The sequence below is a fragment of the Akebia trifoliata genome, chromosome 5, assembly GCF_017979445.1.
Source record: "Akebia trifoliata isolate Shusen 1 chromosome 5, ASM1797944v1, whole genome shotgun sequence".
NCBI lineage: Eukaryota > Viridiplantae > Streptophyta > Magnoliopsida > Ranunculales > Lardizabalaceae > Akebia > Akebia trifoliata.
Genome location: NC_141379.1, coordinates 10,612,146 through 10,626,744, shown reverse-complemented (window position 1 = coordinate 10,626,744; position 14,599 = coordinate 10,612,146). Strand labels below are relative to the sequence as shown.

The 14,599-nt window shown below is 34.2% G+C and overlaps 1 protein-coding gene and 1 long non-coding RNA gene across 43 annotated transcripts; one reads left to right on the top strand and one right to left on the bottom strand.

Annotated features, from left to right (window-relative positions):
• Positions 1–361: 361 nt before the first annotated feature.
• On the bottom strand, positions 362–6,407 carry LOC147401455 (uncharacterized). 41 transcript variants are annotated; one of them, XR_015178494.1, is made up of 8 exons: positions 5,767–6,407; positions 4,584–4,684; positions 3,640–4,469; positions 2,654–2,749; positions 1,567–2,493; positions 1,384–1,444; positions 1,082–1,244; positions 362–679 (listed from the first exon to the last, which is right to left on the bottom strand). It is a non-coding gene; the product is annotated as an uncharacterized LOC147401455 (long non-coding RNA). The 41 variants fall into 41 exon arrangements; XR_015178501.1 differs by having other exon boundaries at positions 4,439–4,469; positions 5,767–6,405; XR_015178498.1 differs by lacking the exon at positions 2,654–2,749 and having other exon boundaries at positions 1,567–1,658; positions 2,438–2,493; positions 5,767–6,404.
• Positions 6,408–7,358: 951 nt separating this feature from the next.
• LOC147401454 (uncharacterized) lies at positions 7,359–14,164 on the top strand. 2 transcript variants are annotated; one of them, XM_086442777.1, is made up of 7 exons: positions 7,359–7,695; positions 9,067–9,147; positions 9,236–9,288; positions 11,149–11,217; positions 11,439–11,502; positions 13,265–13,413; positions 13,499–14,164. In XM_086442777.1, the coding sequence occupies exons 4-7, from the start codon at positions 11,179–11,181 to the stop codon at positions 13,604–13,606; spliced, it is 360 nt and encodes a 119-aa protein (XP_086298903.1). In that variant the 5' UTR covers positions 7,359–7,695; positions 9,067–9,147; positions 9,236–9,288; positions 11,149–11,178; the 3' UTR covers positions 13,607–14,164. The 2 variants fall into 2 exon arrangements, with proteins under 2 accessions (XP_086298903.1, XP_086298904.1); XM_086442778.1 differs by having other exon boundaries at positions 7,550–7,695; positions 13,510–14,164.
• Positions 14,165–14,599: the final 435 nt, after the last annotated feature.

Sequence of the window (14,599 nt, the reverse complement as noted above, 5' to 3'; positions counted from 1 at the left end):
CCAAGGAAGGAGACAATTTAGCAAGAGGAGTGGAGATTGCCTTGCGCACACAACCTATGAGAATTGAAAATGTCTTCCTGAGATTGGATATGGAAGGAGAATCTAAGTGCGATGAAGAGAATCAACCGAATATGGGTATGGGTGTATTGGAGGAAATAGACACCATCTCAAATTCCCAATCAACCTAAGATGATTTTATTGCAGATATAGTTAAGCAATGTTTCAAAATCAGCCAAGAAAGAGTTTTTTTTGTCTTGAATTGTCAAAGAATGCTTTTAAGACACTGCTCATCATTGGGAATCTACTTCAATTGGATGACAAATTGATAGATTAAGTGAATGTAAAAGATGAGGTGTAGACAGAGACAAATATCTGAGCATCTATATATAGAACATCGAAATTCTTTATCACATTAATTTATACACAAAAAGAATTACAATGAATCATAATTTACAAAATTACCGAGCACTTCACCATTAATACTCTTAATCAACCATGCTTACAAATAAAAGTCCTATTACTAAGATATCATAGCCTGCTTCATTTGCTCATCTGGTTCTATATCAACAATGAGTATATGTACAATCTTTAGGCCCATCGTGACAGCCATGAACATCAAGGCCAACTTCATAAGGCTCTTCATCCATGGGATGCATAACTTCCATGGATGCTTTTATCCCTGCCAGCAAAAACTCAAGTTGTATAAATACACAAAAGACAATTAACAAAGCATTTGAATCTTTAATGCCAATTAAATGGTCAATTCTTGTCATAAAAGATTAAACACACAATTTAGACATAAGAACAACAGATTTAGTCATCCCTTATTGTTCCATCTTTTAGTTTCTCAACTGGGATTGGTTGGTGCTGCTAAAGTACTGCACATGTTTAGAAAAGCCAATGAAATAGAATATATCTGTCCACTAGAAATATCAGGATATAAAGGTTTGATGAAAAATGCACACAACAATGACCAAGATCAAGTCCATGACATCAAAAATGCTGATCGTTGGATATATATAAAAACTAATATAACACAACAAGTGGGAGGTACAGGCACAAGAAAAAAAAAAGAGCTTACAGTCAATTTTCAAAACTCATCTCCCATTCAAGATGGCCATAAGAACTTTCAATGTCCTGCTGAAAGCACCTATCTCATCAGTGGCTACAATCACATAGGTGTTTGACTTCCAGATTTTGGAGATAGTTGCACCATTTATTCTTGCAAACTTGGCCAACAAATTCTGCACACACACAAAAATCTCCATGTAAAAAATGGAGAACCCATTCATTAACTGTGTATCAAATAATGCTTCCCAGACCTTGTTGGATCGTGGGCTGGCTCTAGCAAAACAATAAAAATAAAGCCTGAAATATGCTCACCCATAAAACCTGCATAGCATCCAATATCTTCTTCCCTTTTTGCAATATAGAAGTCTCTTATCTATAAAATAAAAATGAAAATATTTTACATGAATGTGAGCATTAATTGACAGAAATACAAGTACCATTATGTTTCAAACATTTGGAAGAAAATGATAAAACTAAGATGTTTAACACACATACCAAGAAGGCAAGAAAGCTTACGTAGCATTCTGATAATCTCATCATTAACATCAAAGTCAAATCCGATGTCAGCTAACTAAGAAAGTTACGAGCTAATTGAAAATTCCAAGGACCATAAACACTTTAGATCCATGACGAAAACAGAAGTTGAAGAACCAAAACATTCTCAAAGGTAAAATCACACTAGGGGCTTTCATTATTGAAATTTATCAACTAATATCATTTTGTTTATGTGACCGAGTCTCAACCAACTCATTGAACTATATACAAAGGCTGACCCAACAAACTGAAACATAATGTAAACCATTGAACCATATACAATGGCTGACCCAACAAACTAACTCTTGCGTGGCATTGTCCATGAATAATGGTTTGCCTATGCCACTAGCTACACTACTCAGACATTTAGGCATCCAAAATTGCTTAGGGAGATTGTAAAACCTGAACCAATCTCCCAACATTCGTGACTCTCTATGTTAATTAGCCTCGTAATCTATGACCAATACTTCATGCTAGCAACAAGAAGACAAAAAAAATCCAAAAGGAATCACTTTGTTACAAAGTATGGAAATTGGAAAAAAAAGAATTATAACTAAACAAGCAGGCAAAGGCAGGGTGGTTTAGAGCTCAGGTCTATGGTAACATACAAGGCTTTACTACCTCACCAAGGTCAAATTAAAAGATTATGTTTTCTCATCAAATTAACAGAAATCATAGATTGGATGGATGTCCAATAAGGTTCAAAATTGTCAAGATCTCCAATGTGGAACCCATTTTACAGTCACCATCATAGTGGTAGAACTACATATTTACTCAAACTAGCTCATAATTCAGAAAAAGAAAATCTTTGAGGAAGAAATCCCTCAGGTACCTGAGGCCATTGCTCTGGAATAGGGGGTATCATTCATTCCCCATCCCTTAACATCTCTACCAGGATCAGATCAGAGTAAATCACAGAGTAAACCAGTGTTAGGAACATTAGTTGGACAGGATTTACAAGATAACATTAACATTGAGACACAAAAGTATTAAAACTTTCAAATCCCTAAAAAATAACACAGTAAAATAAAGATCGAAAGAAGCAAACCTGCAAATTCCACAACCATAGTGACCAAGAAGAAATGCAGCTAACCAGTTATAATACCATAGAGGAGGTACAGAAACCACACTGTACATACCAAATCTGCAATGTGTTTTTTTTATAAATAAAACAATTAGAAGCATAGATTCTACTCAAATTTCGGAAATTTTATATGGTAATGTAAGAATGGATGGAGTTTTGGGACAATGGTCATCGCATTCAATATGATGCATTGGGTGGTTGGATCATCCTACATGACATCCACATGGGCCAAGTGGGAGTACAAATTGGAAGTCATACATATAATAAAACAGGAGGGTTGTCAAGTGATCTAAACAAGTTAACTGAGGGCACTGAATGTTAAATTAAGAATCAAGTGATCCTTTGTCTATATGAGAATTAGCAATACTATCCTACCCAAGTATCTAATGTATTTGTTCTTAGAAAATACGCTGAAACATCTATCTTTGGGTGAAGTAGGAAAATGAATAAGTGAATTCTGACGGTAATAACTTTCAATGGAAAATATAAAAGCCATGTTTAAGAAATGAATGTAATTTACAATGTGTTGATAAAAGTATGTTAAAATGCAGATTGTATGACTTCTATTTTTAGTTATTCAACGGTTCAACCTATTCAACCTCTACCTCAACTACAAGTTAGAAAACAACATAACTTCGATGGTGATGTTATTATTTTAACAACTACAAAATGTACTGATAATCATGGAAACCGTTCACATAAGAGAAGTCAAGAATTTTTTTTTTATAAGTATAAGACAAGTCAAGAAATTCTTGATATAAGATAGAAAAAGATGTGATCAAGTTTACAAATCAAACCTATATAAGCTCCATTTATCCACAAATCGTGCATAAGATATATTGATATAAACCCAACATGCATCCACATAGTTCTAATGCTCCAACAGTAGACCAAAGGATTGAGAAGCTGTAATTTTTCAATGAGATCCAAGCACATAAGAGGGTACAAACCTACTTGCAGTGAGCTTTATTTGACGCCAAGATACATTTTAGTGTCATTGTTACATAGGAAAAAAAAAATGAAAGAGGTAAATTATCAGTTAAAACATCTACAAATAGTCGTGAAAACAACTACAAATTTTACCAACCAGGTTAGAAATAAAGAAACAGATAAGTATAACCATCCAAACCCATAAAAAGGGAAAGAAATCATGCCTTCACTTATGGTTTGAGAAAAGTCAAGGAATGGTCAATAACTGGAATTTCAAAAGGAGATGAATCACAAGGTTGAGTCCTACTTCAACGCGAACTAGGATTAGAGCACAACAAAGTTTAGAAAGTGAATAATAAATGCAATGAAACATATGATAAATACCCACCGTAATCTTCCAAAATAAATGCTTTTGATTCCAAAAGTAGGGAAACTAACTAGTGGCATTAAGGTATTATGAAATAGATTAACTATACTACAATTAGATCAAATTCAAGATTGCCTCATAAGTGGGAAAAAATGTGTTGGGAATGTGGCTGTGGTAGCAAAGTTGGAAGGGGATTGGGTAGTAAAGGATCAAAATAGGTCTCATTAATAAGATCTATTAAAGCACTACATTCAATCAAGACCAAAATAAATGCATAAATAACTTTCTACGTAGTAGAGTCTCCAAACATATCTAAACAACATTCAATTCCATGCCCTTGAATCCAAAATTTCTCATAATAATCAACATAAGAGAAACCATTTAGCTTATTTAGAGTTTTTGAGGTTTGAGTAAAAAGCCTCCTAAGGACTTTTTGGTAAGAACAAACATACCTTTCAAGGCATGAGTGTCTTGGGAATAACTCTGCAGAGAGACGAGAACATGACAAAAATCAGTTGTGATTAAGAACAACAAGACTAAAAACCCAATATGTTTAGTTAATTTGATATGAGAATTTGTGGAAAAAAAGCTGATCACCCAATATTATAGCAAGTTAGCGACCACCCTCATGAACAGCCTGAGAAACCAAACCCATCAAACCCATACTCCCTCATACTCCATAGGCCAACTCAATGTTCCTTGACAACAGAAAAGGATCAGTTTTAGTGAAAGACATGCATTTACATTAATCCAGAGATTTAGAAGAAAAAACCATTAATTTAGAGAAAGCATCATAGAGACCATATATTCAATGAAAATACAGGTATACTAAGGTCACAAAGATGCCATTTTTGTCATCTAAGCACATGTTACACACATAAGTAGGACAAATGAACACCGGCTAGTTCGATCAAGGTTGCTTGAAATCAGCCAACCCTGCTATGGAAACCTGAACAAGTCAACTTGGAAATGGATGAAGAGTCATTTCCCAATTTAAATATTTTATGAATATAATGAAACTAATATACAGAAATGAATGTAAGGAGGAAAGCATGTACTTCATTTTAGTTCAATACTCATAAAAATGACAATAACTAATAATAAATAAATAGTACAAATACATAAATGCATACAACTTACAGATAAAAAAATGCATTATGATCTGATAAATATTAAAAAAAAAAATTGCACCAATTCTGACATTATACTAATAGCCAATTGCTATCAAGTAAAAAAATGACAAAATGCCTTGTAATTGATATCAAGTGAAAAGGTCTGAACTTCAAAATTGAAAGTTAACAATCAAAACTCCAAAATTCAGGGCAAAATTTTCGAAAGCCATTTCGACAATTTAATGACCCATTGAACTTGTCGAAATCATGTTCCAGCAAAATAAGACTTGGGAAAATTTCAACAATTCTTTTCAAAATAAAAGCTAAGATATAACCATAAGAGAAGCTCCCAAAAGAAAAATAAGGTTTTCATATAGGGACTTTGAAATTGGGATGAAGAAAAGGGTTTGCTTTTGTTTTCTCAAAATTGAGAAGATTGAAGATGAAGAATCGATTTCGGAGATCAAACAACAAGAGTTTGGTTTCATCAAATCTTCAAGCATCCAATAATACATATATAAAATACAGAGAATCGATATTGCTATCTAACCTAATTTAACCAATTTGCAAAAGAATCAATAAATTTCTACGCCAAATCACAAAAGAAACATCGATTTAGACAAGAAAAGTTTATGCAAACAAGGTTTCTAAAATTAAAAAAAAAATACCGTAAATGAGATTCGAAAAACTGAGAGTCAGCCAATCTGCTCATAGAATAACTAAGGATTGAAATCTTGGAGAAATTCAAACTCGAATAAAAGTAACAAAGTTGTAGAGCTAATACATCTGACCGCGAAAACTTCGAATTGGTTGAAACAAATTAGGGTTTCGAGTGAGAGAGTAGAAAGGATGAAGAGTTGCAGAAATCTTCGAACAGAACCTTAGAGAAAATTGCAGTTTTCGAGCTTTCGATCCTTTTCTCGTTTTGTGTTCTGCAGCTGTAATGTGAGACCTAAACCTTTCCTAGCGACTTTCCTTGATATAAAATGTTTTGTAGAAACGGTTATTAAAAATGAAACCGCTTAAACCCGTTTTTATTTTGAAACGGCTTAAATCCGTTTCAATTTCTTGTTCCTTGTAGTGACAAGAAGAGTCGATGGTCTATGGTGAAAATGAGATGATTGTTGCTCCATACCGTTATGCTACAACTAGGTTCCTACATATTTGTGCTTTGTGGCATTTCCTGAAGACTACGAGATACATCCAACTAGAATGATTTATTGGTGGATTGGTGAGGGATTTGGTCAAAGAAGACTTGTAAAGACTAGACATGAGACTGGAAGAGGATAATTGGCTAAATAATCAGTCAAGGTTTATTACTAGGTGTGCAAAAGGCCAACTGTGAAAGAAGCTCTGTAACCTAATTTTGAGATTATAAAGATAGCCAAAGAAGAAATATTTTGGGATTAGATGATAGGGACTATCACTACCTTAAAAAAGTTAAAATTCGGCATTAATATAGTGTTAAATTTGACAGCCCAAGTCTCACGTTTATTTGGGCCGGCCCAAAACCTGCAATTAAATCCAATAAAATAATTCGTTGGTAATTCGACGGGCTAAGCCTAACGAATCATCAGATTTATTTCTCTTCTAACAAAGTAACAAGTGAAGCCCAACAAAATAATTCGACGGGCTAAGCCCAACAGACCACCAAATTTATTTCTCTTTTTAACAAAATAAAAAATCGAGAATTTTCATTGAAGAACACCGAAGCTCACATTCGGTCTGTTGTTCATCGAAAACTCAGAGCCATTGGAGAGCACCCAAGAATATCGAACGAAAACTGACATTCGATCTCTTGTTCCATCGAAAACTCATAGAGCCATTGGAGAACACCGAACGAAAAATCACATTCGATCTCCTGTTTCATCGACAACTCACATTCGATCTCCTATACATCAAAAACTCACATTCGATCTCCTGTTTCGATCGAAATCTCACATATCCCTGTATCGATATCCTTTTTTGATCGAAAACTCCCAAATCCCTCAATCTCCTGTTTCGAGAATTTTCGAACGATCTTCAATCGCTTACGTCCCTCAAATCGAAGAACACCTAGCTCTTTTCACTTTGTCGATGAACTTTTGATCTCTCGGAGCTCAAATCAAAGTTCAAGTCGAAACACTAAGAACTGAAGCTCACAAACCCTAAAAAAATCACTCTAGATCTCTCTTCTTCGTCTGAGGTATTGCTTAATTTCTTTTGATTTTGTTTCTTTGTTGTTAATCTGTTGATATATTGCTTTTTGATTTTGTTTCTTTGTTGTTAATCTGTTAATTTCTTATGATTTTGTTTCTTTGTTGTTAATCTGTTGATACATTGCCTTCTAGTTTTCAATGAAAAATGGTAGCTATTTCAATTGAATAATCTTATTGAGTTAAATTATGTTTTGTAGAGAGCTTGGTGTCTGAAATTTCTACATCTTTGTTAATCTGTTTATTTCCGTAGTGTGACTTTTGTCATCATTTTTAGGCTACTTCCAGAGTTTGTTGACCAACATGGAAGTGAGTTGGAAGTGATATATACCTTGTTTGGTTGGTTAAAGAACAACGCTTCAATCTACCATATACAGCTTGTTTCCAAACTTATGCTTGAAGGTCAGATTATGTAATTTTGCTTGGGCTATGGCTTCCTTTCTTATTGATCAACCAAATTCTTGTAGGCAAATTTGACTTTTGAATTCACTGTATTCCTTGGATTGGGCTTTTTACAACGAGCTTTGTTACTTATACTTAATTTATATTGTCCTTGATACCATTAGAACTCTAAAATCCGTAGAATTTATCACAATCCAGTGACTTTAGTCATCATGTTGTTTTTGCATGATATTATGTGTTTTAAAAGGATTGCAATTCATCCATATATGTGGATACACATATCATGTGAAGGAGTTATACTAAAATATTCATAAATATAGTTGAAATGAAAATATATTTGACATACACAATATCTTAAAATAAAATCTGAGGTTCTGCTAGAGGTGCTGAATGTGACAGGATTTCCTAGAGGTTCTGTTTATCATGAGTCATTAAAGTACCCAAATGAACAGGATTTTCCCCCCTTCAATCGCTGGTTTTTGTTGGTAGTCTTACTTGCAATAATTGTGATTTTGGAATCTGATGTTACAGTTGTCTGTAATTAGACTTTATTTTTTCGATTCCTTAGTATTTTTCTGAAGCACAGTTTCAGAGCTGTAATACCCATTAAATTTGTTGATAAACACAATGATATTGAAAAGATTTTCAATGAAACATAAATCTATTACCCTCAAACATTCTGCAATAACCTATGTTCTGAAATTCATTAATAGTGAAAGTAGTACATTAGTGTTCTCATGCAAGTACTTCCTATGGTTCAAATCTTTGTTCTGTTTTGGGATCTTTCGAGTAGAGCCTAAAATGGATTGGGTTTTATTCGAATATAAAATGCAAGTGATAAGAATCTGATTTTAACAGATTTGGTTCTTCATTATCCGCCAAATCCTTATTAAATTATTAAAATTAAAAATACAAAGAAAAATGGACTCTCTTCATAAGCTTAGAACAAACCCTTGAAACTTGGGTAATCATGGTATATGCTTATTTTGTATCCTTGACTGAGAAAATAATGCGTCATTTTCTCAATAATCGGTTACCTACTTAAATATTTTGTGTTTATGCATCAATGTTAATGTAGCGAATCATATACTATCACATAACATTTTTCTATTTTTGACTCTTGATAAAATTATGGGACTGGCACATAGATATCCGGATGTTATACATTGCTATTCTTGTACAGGACACTCAGTTTTATTCTTCCCTTTGTGAAAAAGTCTCTTTTAGTGTATCTTTAATCTTGTGCAGAGTAGGAGTAGAACCAAATCTGCTTTGATTGGAATTTGTACATTTTTTTAATCATAAAGTAGCTTATTATTTATTCGCATGAACATCTATTGGGGCTTTCAATGAATCTTTTGTGTACTACAGGTTTTCCTCAGTATGTTAGTAAAGGTTACTTCTCTCGATTTACCACTATGACATCGCATTCTTGTTCTTGAAGTCTTGAGGGTAACAGCAGCAACTTAGCTAACATTATTATTTTCTTGATTATTATATATTGATTATTTAGATAACTAGAAGTTATACTTTCTGGCAGGGCTTTTGTGTGGAGGAACGGACATTGCGCCTCCTTTTTTAGAATTTTGACATGTAAGATGCGAAGTTCTGATCCATTTTTCTGGTATTGTCATGGTTGACATATTGGAAAGAATTTTTAAAGTCATGGATCCAAGTCCAGCTTAATAAATAATTACATGTTTTCCAAGTTTAGTCTGATTTTGAACCTCTACCAATTGGTTGATGCCGAGTCACTGATTATATAATGTGCTTGATGTTTCCAAGTTAATGTTGTTGCCAGGAACCATGCACTGATTTCAAGTTTCTTATCTAATTTGGACCTTACCTTAAAGTGGTTTATGCCATTGACAAGAATTAATACTTGTGGCTTAGTTTCATCTTCTTACTCTTATCTGGAATTATCTGGCTTTTTAACTTGTGATAGTGCTTTTCTTTGCCTAGTAGCATGAAAATGTCAATCAGGTATAATTGGCTCTAGTTCATGTTAATAGCATGCAACTTGTCATCCAAACAACAATTTTTTCTTGGGAAAGAGACCAGATTTAAATGTTTCTTATGTGGAAGTAAAGAGTATCAGTTTTAATAATCACTCATAAGAAGGATTTGAGGACATATTAGACTTGAGATCAATCTCTCATGTAATGTTAGAGAATAAATGAATTTTCTCTAAAGATTCCAAGATTAAGATCCAGCTCCTCAACTCGTCGTCATCATCATTTATCCCAAAAAATTGGGTCCAACTTAATGAATCTTGTTCCTCCATTCAATTATGTCTAAAGCCATGTCTTCTTTTAGTTCAAATGTGTTCATACATGCTCTTATGACCTCAGTCCACATTCCTTTTGGGCTTCCTCACTCTATTTCAGAACCTTCAACATGCACATTCTATCTGTTGGGGACTGTAGTCAGCCTTCATAGTACTTAACCGGACCATCCTAGTCGTCTTTTCCTTAATCACCTGTTGACGCTATTACTAAATTTTTGACTAATGCATTTAATTCTAGACCAGAACCTTCAAAATGGCTATGTTTGATATAAGATCCTTTAAGACATCACTAAGTCTATAGAGAAAAGGAAAATCCATACACAGGGACCTATCCCTCAGCAAATATATCTTGAAACCTTATTCTATCCCAGGAGTCAACGTCATACTGATCATTAGTGCTTTTACTGTGACTATTTTCTGGAATTGAATTTGCAATGCCACCCAGTAGAATTTGTACCATAACTACTTTGAATAATAGAAAACCAAAGGCAATTCTTTTTGAAAGTTTCTAAAGCCATATATACAGCCTTGATGTTCACAATGTTTGACATTCTCATCATTGAGAGTGCACATCTGCTTCCTGGTCACTAGATGGTCTTTCTTCATGTTGTTGCCCTCCCAATAGAGTCCTATAGAATTCTTTGTAATATCTATATCCAAATAAGGTAATTTTAAATAAATATGGGTAGTAGAGAGGGAGATTTGAATAAGTAGGGACATTATTGTATCAGTTTTGAGTTTTCTCTTTTATTGGTCTAAACTCTTTAAGGAGTCCATTTTTTTTTCTCTCTATAAGATATTTTGGGTAGCTTGATTGGGTATATAACATTTCTATATAATAGTTTACATGGGGCTGGGGTTTTCTAGCGATCTGTATTTGTTTGATTAACTCAACCTCTTTTCTAATGAAATTTTATTTATAAAAGGTTGTTATTCCTCTATAAGATATTTAGTTCATTGGTACAACTTTCTCCTAGCGATGTTACTTTAGATAATTGTTCCAGTATATTGCTGAATAATTCAATGCTTAGCATTTTTAATTATGAGGATAATTACTCTTAATGGAATTGCCAGATCATTTTGATTTTTAATTCTCAATTAAGTCTTGAAGTTTTATTATTCAAAGTCTAGTTACTCACCCATTGTTCTACTTATTTTTCTTGTAGGCACCCCAAGAACACAATGTTGTGGAGGGCATGGTTAAAGCTCTTGCCCAAGTTGTTTCCAGTATACAGGTGAAAAATGTTATACTTCTATAGTCATTTAACCCTCTCTCCACATCATGGGCAGTATAGTTCATAGAGCAATTAATATCCCTCTACTGTCTCTAAGTGGGAAAAAAATTGTAAGCTAGACAGCAACTCAGTCAAAATTTGAAGATTAAAGTTGAGTTTTTTTTTTGAGGACAAGATCAATGCTTTCTCACTTCTTTGACGATGCCCAGTTCATGTTCTAGGTTCCAGATACAAGTGAGGGGAGTCTTCCAGCCGTTGCCGGAATGTTTAGCAGCAAAGCTAAAGGTACTTAATGTCAATTTAAGTTTTTTATGTTGACATAATATGCATTTATACCTTTACCTTTATGTTAAAATTTAAAATTCAAAACTGTCTTGATTTCATTTGTTTTTCTGAATGAAAATCTTGTTTTTTGACTTTTTTATTGGTAACGAGAGAAACTTTCACCAAAGAAAATGAATCAAGGTGAAATTTTGTCCAACGTATGATGTCTGTCTTTTGGTGCTCTCTTTTACAAGGGCTTTTGCTCTCTCACTTGTGCCCATAAGGGTAAGTAGACACAAAATAGTCAAGTTTTGGCTACGCCCTAATTAGTTAAGGGTATTGGGTAGGCCTTTGAGTTAGGGATGAAATAGAGCCTGACCTGTGGACCGTTTTAGATGGGCATGCTTCAACCAAACCAATTGGAAACATTTTTTTGATAACTGAAGAAATATTAGAAAGTGTAAACAGCACACAACAAGGTGATTTCCCTTTAAGATACAAAGAGGAAACAACAAAATTTAGATTGAGAGTACATGCAAAAATCAGTTCCTCCCAATTGTGTATGACACCCATTGTAGAGTTCCAAAATTTGCTTATGATAATTGCCCAATTCCCTGATCAGGATTCATGTTAAGAGCTAGTGAAGTTTTTTTTTACAATGCCTGCAAACTTGACATATCCTCCGAGCTTGGGACTTGCAATGTAGTGTAAAAAACACACTACATCAAGATTTGGGAATTAAGAAACAATATGTACGCTAAATTCCTAGGAATTAAAATTTTCAAGATTATGAGCTTGGCTTTGTTTGGGAAAAATGGTTTTGGAGTTTTGGGGAAGATCCTTATAATATTTGGACAGTTATCATCAAGGTTTAAAATAACATTTAGATATCATTGTTTCACTCGATAGAAAAATTGAGGCGAACCAAAACTTTGGAAAAGTTGAGGTATTCTAAAATATTTTAAAAGGAACCTTGGAAAGCTTGAAACATTGCTTTTGAACCATATCAGGCAATTTTTGGATGGAAAATTTGTTAATAGATTGCAAACATTGTTTTGATCTTAGATACTTTCAAATGGTCCCCACTCCACTGAATGTTACAAAAGATTCAGGTATTATCGAGGTGGACCTAGGCACCAAAATCATAATCATTGGATGCCCCCACTAACATATAAAACATAAGTTTTATTACACCGCTCCCCTAAAAAAGTGCCTTTTGGGGCACTTTTTAGTCCTACGGACCACAGGAGCCTTTGGTCTACCTATTTATGGAATTAAACATGTGATATCAACTTGATTGATTATCTGAAAACATTAGATCCAAGCATCCAAAAGAATTCTCGGTTCCAATGGCTACAAAATACCCCATGAAAAAACTCAAATCAAGTAGCTACTAATCATTGATCAAGCTAATTATTGATCTAATGTCCACCAAGAGCGTTGCTTTGGAGGATGCTTCCTTTTGTTGTTTGTCGAAGCACTTGGAAAGAAAGAAATTGTAATGTGTTTGACAGGCATGAGGATGACATGCATTTAGTTACTTAGCATTAAAGCTTTATTGTATAGGCGATCTGCTTTATTTAGATAATATAGGGACCTAGGATGTACTGTTAAGATGGAGACTCTAGGGGGTTTTACACTTTAAGATCTCTGAATTTCTTTAATAGGTGAAATGTTCCAAGGATCTTCTGTTCATGCTTAGTTTACCTTGTCTATAAAAATCCCAAGCCAACGGTTCATGCGTTGTCAGCACTTTTAATACTATTACTACTTATTTGTACAGGAATTGAGTGGAGCCTGGAAAATGATGCCTCCAATGCTGCAGTCATGGTTGCTAGTGAAGCTCATGCCATAACATTAGCAGTTGAAGGTCTGTTGGGGGTTATATTTACTGTGGCCACTTTGACAGATGAAGCTTTGGATATTGGTGAGGTAAGAATTAGTTATCTCCATTTTTTTATTGACTTTGTCAGACATGCTTACACTTGAGGGAATGCTGGACTTTTTCTACTCCGAGGCTCCTGATAGAATGAGGTGCATGTGTACCTCATTATCGTGGTGTTCAACTTCCATGGGGTACTTCCTTAGCTCTGTACTGGTCTCGATCACTAATGCAGTAAGTTGACGGTTCGGGCATGAGTGGTTAGGTGAAAACGATTTGAATCACAACCGATTGGACTTGTTTTACACACTTCTCTGTGTTCTTAGTGTTCTCAATTTGCTTAACTATATGTATTGGGCCAAGGGATACTAGACATGGGAAAATCAACTTTGAGGATTGCACTTTGGTTATGTTTGTACTATGTGTTACATTTTCTCAGTTGTGTAGACAAGAAGCTTATGTTAAACCTTGTGAATGTCTGACCCAATTACTTCAAATAAGCTAAAACATAACTAAGCCAGGTTTAGTGATTATTCAGGTTTCATTGGCACAGCTCTACTTTCAATAGAAGTACTTTTGTGGAATCACTTTTATAAGAATCTCCATTGCTCAGTGTTAGTTTCTGGAAATAATGTTTGGGAAGTACTTTTTAGATCCTTGAAATATTTCCCAAGGGTGGGGTATTAAGAACAATAATAACTTTTGTATGTAAAATTGTGTTTGAATGGCCATAATAACTTTCCAATTCTCCCCAAGGCCTATGAACAATCCATGTGAATAGAAATAATCAGAGTAGGAGTAAGCCCAATCCAAATGAACTTGAGACAAAAATTTGATGTATATCCAGATTGGGCGAGTTCTAGTTGAGGAATTGATAATTTTTTCTCTTAAAACAATACCCTACAGCGACGGTCGCCGACCGTAGGTTTAATATATATTTTAATCAAATACCCTATAGTGACAGCCAATAGCCGTTGTTGCTATAAGTCCATATACCGACGGGTTTTTCCTCTATAGCGACGGTCGCCGACCGTCACTATATCCTTAAATTCTATGATTTTTAACTGCCGAAATTTTTTTCGACGAGGCCAAATTCGATAGACCAATTCAACGATCGAAACTGTTGAATGATCCCATAATTCGATGGTTTTGGACTGTCGAATTTTGAAAATTTTCATATAGTGTATGCCATGCTATACAAATAGATCACGCCATGTAAGCTTGTTCAAAAAAAAA

What these genes read in the sequence shown, in the direction of transcription:
- LOC147401454 (XM_086442777.1), top strand. Translation starts at nt 11,179, where the DNA reads ATGGTTAAAGCTCTTGCCCAAGTTGTTTCCAGTATACAG. An exon ending in GTTTAGCAGCAAAGCTAAAG is followed by an intron (nt 11,503 to 13,264) that starts GTACTTAATGTC and finishes TTATTTGTACAG; the next exon opens with GAATTGAGTGGAGCCTGGAA. An exon ending in AAGCTTTGGATATTGGTGAG is followed by an intron (nt 13,414 to 13,498) that starts GTAAGAATTAGT and finishes TTCTACTCCGAG; the next exon opens with GCTCCTGATAGAATGAGGTG.